This window comes from Humulus lupulus, chromosome 8 (genome assembly GCF_963169125.1).
Source record: "Humulus lupulus chromosome 8, drHumLupu1.1, whole genome shotgun sequence".
NCBI classification, from domain to species: domain Eukaryota; kingdom Viridiplantae; phylum Streptophyta; class Magnoliopsida; order Rosales; family Cannabaceae; genus Humulus; species Humulus lupulus.
Window position 1 is genome coordinate 30,017,026 of NC_084800.1, and position 7,715 is coordinate 30,024,740.

A 7,715-nucleotide genomic window follows, 5' to 3' on the forward strand; every position below is an offset into this window, starting at 1 on the left:
ACATTTACGAAAATATTATAAAGGTCACAATGTTTAAATAATTTGCATTTTTAGATGGACTCATCTACTGGCGAGCTCTCGAGCATGATCGACACATTTGAGCACCTCCACAAGTAGAAGGATAAGTTGATTAGTGATGTAGCAGCGACAAAACATGTAAGTTGCATAACCTTAACTAATTTATGATCATTTAACTTTAAAAAAGTTTAGTAAATAATTAATAAATATTAATTATTAATTGGTTGTTGTCAATTAGTAATTATTTATTAATTATTAATTAAATTTTTAACAATTAAATTTTTATAATCTATGTGCCAATATTTTTATGATTACTGATTGTGGACTAAGATAAAAAAAAGAATGTAACTAATGTTGTCCCCGTCTCAGGAAGCTTGTGGGCTAAGGTAAATTTAGTCATGAAAATCCATATCTAAATAAAAAACATGCAAATATAGTTTATGTATATGTTAAGAGACGTAAATTCCCCATTAATGGAATTAACTGCACTTATTGTATATATCAACAACATCTTCATGATTTTGATTTAGATATGGATTTTCATGACCAAATTTACTTTAGCCCACTTGTTCCCTGATACAGGAACAAAATTAATTACATTCTTTTTCAATCATTGGTCTGCAGTCATTAATAATAGGATGTTGGCAGATAGATAATAAAGTTATATTTTATATGTTGTTATATTAAAAATTTATAAGTTAGGTTCTCAAATAATGTTATATTGGAATTCGAGATACGTGATTTTTATTGTGCAGACTGAGATGACCGAGCGTCGAGCATCGCAGAGTACGGCCCCTGTATCATCTGCTGCTTCTTGTGTCAGCGATAATGCCGACAGTCAATTCCCGCCTGATGTCCTTGGACCCTGCTCGCGTTATAAGAAAGGGTTTAGGGGGTTGCCTAGGTTGAAGGCAATTGGCGCAAAGAGGGCAGCATCTTCGTCAACTTCTCAAATGTCCGGGCAATTGCCACCTGAAGTGGACACCATTTTGCAGCAAAATCAGGACATTATGCTAGAAAATCAGAACCTAAAGAAGCATACTACTAAACTTGAGTGTCGTCAACGACATCAAGATGTACTGCTCAGTGCTTTGTTGAAGCAGGTTGGTGAATTGGCTCCTGGTTTTACTGTCGACTTACCATAACAGGATCCGGACGAGGACGATGATGCTGACGGTGGCGGGGATGATGAGGCGGGCAGTACTCATTTCTAGAACTTTTATTTATTTATTTAAAGTTTAATTTATTAGAAATTTAATTTACTAAACTACTTTTATATTCTCATGTTTGGTGGTGACAATAAATATTAATAGTTGTATTTTTTTTTTTATTTATAAAATTTTAATTTTAATTTTATTTCTAATTAAATAATATTACTAAAAAATTAAATAATTATTAATATATTAAAATCGAAATTTATTAATTAATATTAATATATTGAAAATAAAATTAGTAATATAATCAAAAAATTTATTTAAAAAATACTTTTATCGGCGCAAAATTACATCGGCAAAAGTCTCAACCTTCACTGCATATATACACCTTTCCCGGCGCAAAAAAGCGCCACTAAAAGAGTCATCTTTTGCTGGCGCATTTTTGCACCGCTAAAAGTGTTTTCCACAACAAGGTGACAAAAAAATTTCCCGGCGCATTACGTTTTGCGTCGGTAAAAGTGCAATTAGCGACGAGGGTATGTCGCGGACTTTTGCCAGTGCAAAACCTTACTTTTGCCGATGCAAATTTGCGCCGGCAAAAGTAAGGTTTTTTGTAGTGTTATCTATTATTATTGTTTTACTATTTTATATTGTTTTTGGTTGTTAGTTTTAACATTTATTATCATAGCAATTAATTGTTTTATTTCTCTATTTACTATTTGATTGTGTTACTATTTCAAACTCACTCAATTCATAAACTAAAAATATTTAAAATATTTTTACTCGCATAGCATAATATATTAATTCATAACTGAATTTGTATATGACTTATAGAGTAAATCATAACTGAATTTGTATAAAATGCTACTTTGTGTTATGTTGAACTTTATCTTATATGAACTGACTGCACTAATTTGTAAATAACTATCTTATTTGAGAAAAAACTAAATTTATATAAGATGAATATGGTAATAACTACCTTGAATTTGTGACTCTGTGCCTGATTTGAGATAAAAATTTATTTTGAATAAGATGAATAGAGTAATTTGAATTTGAATTACTTTTGTGTGTCAATTTACCTTGGAACTTTGCGTAGATTGACCACCTAATTTAAGAAAAAAAAAATAGTTAGTAAATCAATGATGTATGTTTATAAAGTATTTGAGACGTAATTATTTGAGAAAAAAATAGTTAGTAAATCAATGATGTATGTTTATAAAGAATTTGAGTTGTAATTATTTGAAGAAAAAAATGGTTAGTAAATCAATGATGTATGATTATAAAAAATTTGAGACAAAATTTTGTGTGTATAAGATGAATAGAGTAAATATAACTCAATTTGTATAAGATGCTACCTTGTGTTTTGTTAACTACCTAATTTGAGAAAAAAACAAAATTTGTATAAGATGAATATGGTAATTTATAATTGAATTTGTATAAGATAGTACATTGAATTTGTGAATGCCTAATTTGAGATAAAAATATATTTTTAATAAGATGAATAGAGTAATTCATAACTAAATAGAGTAATTTGTTTAAAAATTTTGAATTTGTATTATTTTGGTGTGTGATTTACTTTGAAATTTTGTGTAGATTGACTTTTGAGAAAAAAAAAATAGTAAATCAATAAATTTGAGAAAAAAAAAAATATTTAGTAAAGCATTATTGTGCTCTCCTTTCTCGCAGTGATAGAACCCTAGAAGCAGAGTTGTAGAGATTTTGGGATCAATTCAAATGGCTTTATGGAGAGTTTGTAATGTTTCATCCACCTTCCTCAACTACTTGACCCGTCCCTCTGCTTTCGCCTCCCGCAATTTCACGACTGGTTTTCTTCTACCACCATTTCTAACGATTTCTAATTCTGATATGGACATTGTATTATTAAGCTTAGATTTGTTTTTCCCTGATTATGAAATAAAGGAATATTATTATTAATCACAGAAAAAATAAGTGAAAGAAGAGAATAACAGTGAGTTTAGAGTGATACCAATTTGTTGTACGTTCAAAATCTTGTGGAAAAAAAACCTTATTTCTTGTATGTTCTCAATATCATTGGGAAGAAACAAAACAAAGAAAAACACAAAGATTGATTCTTTTTTCTGTTTTGTAGTTTAAGTTGAGTAGAAAATGGCTTCAAAGCCAAAACGCTCCAAAGTTTTATCGGGCAAAGATTTCAACCATATTTTCTTGCAGAAGTGGCTGAAAAAGGTACCCAGTCATTGCATAATAGTATGATGAACCAGTTGGCTCATCTCGATATCAATTCCCTAATTGGGAGTTGCATGCATCTTGCGGCTATGCACATTGGTACTATTATCCACAACATTGAGGTGAACCCTGGTCAAGGTGGCAAACTTGTTCGAGCTGCAGGAACCTGTGCCAAGATTCTCAAAGAACCTTCATCAAGCAAATGTCTAATTAGGCTTCCTTCAGGTTCTGAAAAGTGGGTGGATTCTCGTTGCAGGGCTTCCATTGGTGTTGTGTCTAATCCTAGCCATGGGGCTGAGAAGCTCCGAAAGGCCGGGCAAAGCAGGTGGTTGGGTCGCAGGCCAACTGTTCGAGGAGTAGCAATGAACCCAGTTGACACGTTTTTTCAAATCAAGTTAACCAACAAAATGACGTTTATCACATTGACAAAAAGAATCGTGTTAACAGAGGTACGTTTTTTCAAATCGCGTTATCACGTTTATCAATTTTTTTAATTAACTAAAATAAAATCCTTAAAATTAACGACAGTTGACTAAAATATGTTAAACTTGACAGAATTTTAAAATAAATATGTTAAAACTAACAATTATCGTTATCTATACATTATTACATAGAAGAGATATGGTTTTTTTTAGTCCTCCGTTGTATATTTTTATTATATAAAAAAGGGATAATTACATATCCTACGGGGATATAAAAAAAAAATTATTTTATACAGTACTTTTAATAAATTACAAAAATACGGCTCTCCCCATCCATAAATTACAAAAATACGGCTCTTCCCACCCACTTATGTATATATATATTTACCTTTGTTTTTATTTTTTTGTCTTAATTTTTAATAAGAATTTAAGCCTATCAATTAATATAATAATAAAAGTAATAATAATTATAGTTACTACCTTCAATAAAATAAAGTAGATTAATTTATTTTTATTTAAAATAAATATATTTATTAATATTAAAGTTAATATTTATACAATTATTCAAAAAATAAATAAATATATATACAAATTACAATATGTTGTTAATTAAAATTAATATTAATAAATATATGTTATAATATATAGTTAAAGATAATCACAATATTATTATTTTTTATAAAAATATTATATATATATTTTTTAAATCATAGTTAGTCAAGTCTCAACACTCAATGTTAAACCAAAATCATAATCTAATCCAAGTTTCAAGTTTTGTTACAAAAATATATTTAAAGTTAAAAAATTAGTTTTGTAAATCTTTGTAATAATCATGTTAAATAAATTTATAAATATTTATGTAAATGTGAGTTACAAAAATAAATTTTTTAGTTGTGAAATTAGTTTTGTAAATTGTTGTTACAAAAATGTAAAACTTGTTTTAAAAAAAATATTGTATTTCACCACTATATTTAATAAAATGTTTTATAAATAATGAATATCTTAAATTTATATTTTTAAGTTGTATAGCATATATATGATGGTTCATGTAATTTGTTGGTACAATATTGTAACAATATGAAAAAGTATAATAATTTTATGTATATTTTGTTTATGATTTTTTAACTATAAAATATTTTCGTAAATATTAGTTACAAAAATATCTTTCTTAGTTGTAAAACTAGACTTGTAAACTATTGTTACAAAAATAAAAATTTTAGTTACGAATTTGTTTGTAAGTTTTATCTACAAAAAAAAAAAATCTACAATTCTATAACTGATTTTGTAAATATTATTTGCAAACACGTAATAGATATTTACAAGTTCGTAACATATATTTACTAGTTTGTAAACGTTGATCACAAGAAATTGTATTTTACAGCTTTTATTTATGATTTTGCCACTCCGTATTTACAATTTTGCCATTCCGTGTTTTTATCCAAAAATTCCGTATTTTTGTAATGTACCGTATTTTTCAAATTTTTTTTAACTTTTAGTGCATTTTTGTAGATTTCCCTATAAAAAATGTTTATTTAATCGTTTTTCTTAGTTTTAATAGTTTTTTAAACTTTAATAGAATATTATATATAGTTAATGGAATATACCTTTCAAACAAATTAAAAAATGTGGTAAAATAAATATTTATTTATTTATTTATTATACTAATATAAATTCAAATATTATAAAATATCATTAAATAACAACAAACATTATAAATATCTTATATATAAGGATTGTGTGTATAAATAATATAATTGTGTAACTACATATGAAATTATAATAATAATTCTTTTCTATCAAGAATAAAAAAGTTTATATTCTCCAATTTATGAGATGTGATTTGAATAAGAAAGTTTCATCTTCAATCTGTGATTTGTAACACTTAGGTCCCAAAAGATGATTTTGTATTAGTTAGGTCTACAACTTTTTTAAATAGTATCATTTAAGTCCCTAAATACTATTTTTATTTATTTTTTCTTTCACAATACATAAAAAACAAAAATAGTGAAACAATCTTAAAAAAAATGAACTACTTAATTTTTGACAATATCAAACATGAATTTGAAAAAAAAAATCATGACATTTAAAAAAATATTTAATAGTTTTATAAATTAAATTAATTTTTCATTAAAAAAAATTCGTATTTATATTTTTTTAGTATTAATAACTAAACTATCATAAAATTATCAATATTTATCATATACATAATTATTCTTATTTTGTAAAAAATCTATATAATGCAATTTATAACTATATATATAGAAGATTTTTCATTGGTTATTACCCATAGATTGTTACCATAAATCATTAAACAAACTTTTAATGAGAAATGATTATAATGATGATGAAAATAAATAAATAAAATATATGAAATCCATAATTTCGAATTTTTTAGAATAATTAGGCAATCAACATTAGTTGGAAAGGTAATGGTCACATTAATTATTCTCATTAATTCGAAAATGAGATTTTTCTCTCATGGAATAGATAAAATGAATGAATCAAGAATGAAGAATGAATATTAAATAAGATTTTTTGTATTCTTTAATTAATAAATATGTGACCGACATGTCATGAGAAAGCAATTCCAAAAGTTTGAAAAAGTCAAAATTTATTTTTAGAAATATTAATTAACAATTATAAATATAGACAATTGATCTTAATCCAATTATTAACATTAATGTAACCATCTGTGAGTAGTAATCATCCATGAATTGTAACTATTAAGATTGTTCCATATAATATATATATATATATATATAATATACACATCACATACAATTTGTGTGGAAGACAGATAGGCCAAAAACTTAAATACAACTTCATCTAGTGAATGTTTCTGAATTGTCAAATTTTAATAATGTTGCTTAATGTTAATAAAAATAATAATTCCTATTATTAATCAGAAAAATGTAAGTTATTGATAATGAATATAAATATATTCATACACATACAAGTGTTTGTGGTATAGGATAGTAAAAGAAGCTCACACAATCATAATATTTATGAATTATGAAAAATTCCGCTATATTTTTACTCTATTTTACCAGATTAATTGATTTTTTTTAATATTTGACATTAAAAATCTCTTATATATATAGTGTGTGTGTGAGAATAAGTATCTTAGTGCAAGAGCCCCTATATATATTTATATTAAACATTGCTCATATATAGCTATATATATATATATATATACTAGATACAATCAGCATGCAATAAGCATGTTTGTTTAGTTTTATTTATAGAATTTATTAGTTATTTTTATTAAATTTATATTAATGTCGTATAAATTTTAAATAAATATTCTATTTTAATTAAATAATTTTTTTTTTGTTTAAGTTTATGTTTGTTCTAGTTTTTGAATTTTGAAGTGGCAACAAAAGATTATATATTATATGTTTAATGTAATATTAAATATTATGTTAATTGATAGTAGATTATATTATACGTATTTAATATGATATTATTCTAATAAGTGAGTTTAAGTTTAATTAAATTTTATTTAAGTTGTAAAACATATGATTTTATTATTTTTAAATACTTTTCATTGTAAAATATCTCAAAAATATCATATTTTAATTTGTTTAATTATTTATTATTTGTAAATAATTATCATTGTAAAATATTTAAAAAATATTATTTTTTAATTTTTTAATTTATTTTATTTTATTTAAATTTAAATATTTACAAACTACTGTTAAATATAAAAATATTATATTAAATATAAAAATATTTCGTTAAAGTTGACAATAAAAAAAAATAAAAAATCTTTAAAACTAAAAATTTTCTTTATCTACACATTTATTATATAGAAGAGATATATCGAATCAATTCCACGTTCTCACTTGCTACGTAGTACGTACTGCTTAATTACTTTAAATTTAATGATACATATATATATATATATATATAT

The 7,715-nt window shown here is 24.7% G+C and overlaps 1 protein-coding gene across 1 annotated transcript; it reads left to right on the top strand.

Moving 5' to 3' along the window:
* The first annotated feature begins 2,867 nt into the window (after positions 1-2,867).
* Positions 2,868-3,874, top strand: LOC133795219 (large ribosomal subunit protein uL2m-like). The gene is made up of 2 exons (XM_062232675.1): positions 2,868-2,997; positions 3,366-3,874. The coding sequence occupies exons 1-2, from the start codon at positions 2,907-2,909 to the stop codon at positions 3,872-3,874; spliced, it is 600 nt and encodes a 199-aa protein (XP_062088659.1). The 5' UTR covers positions 2,868-2,906.
* Positions 3,875-7,715: the final 3,841 nt, after the last annotated feature.

What these genes read in the sequence shown, in the direction of transcription:
- LOC133795219 (XM_062232675.1), top strand. Translation starts at nt 2,907, where the DNA reads ATGGCTTTATGGAGAGTTTGTAATGTTTCATCCACCTTCCTCAACTAC. An exon ending in CTCCCGCAATTTCACGACTG is followed by an intron (nt 2,998 to 3,365) that starts GTTTTCTTCTAC and finishes ATTTTCTTGCAG; the next exon opens with AAGTGGCTGAAAAAGGTACC.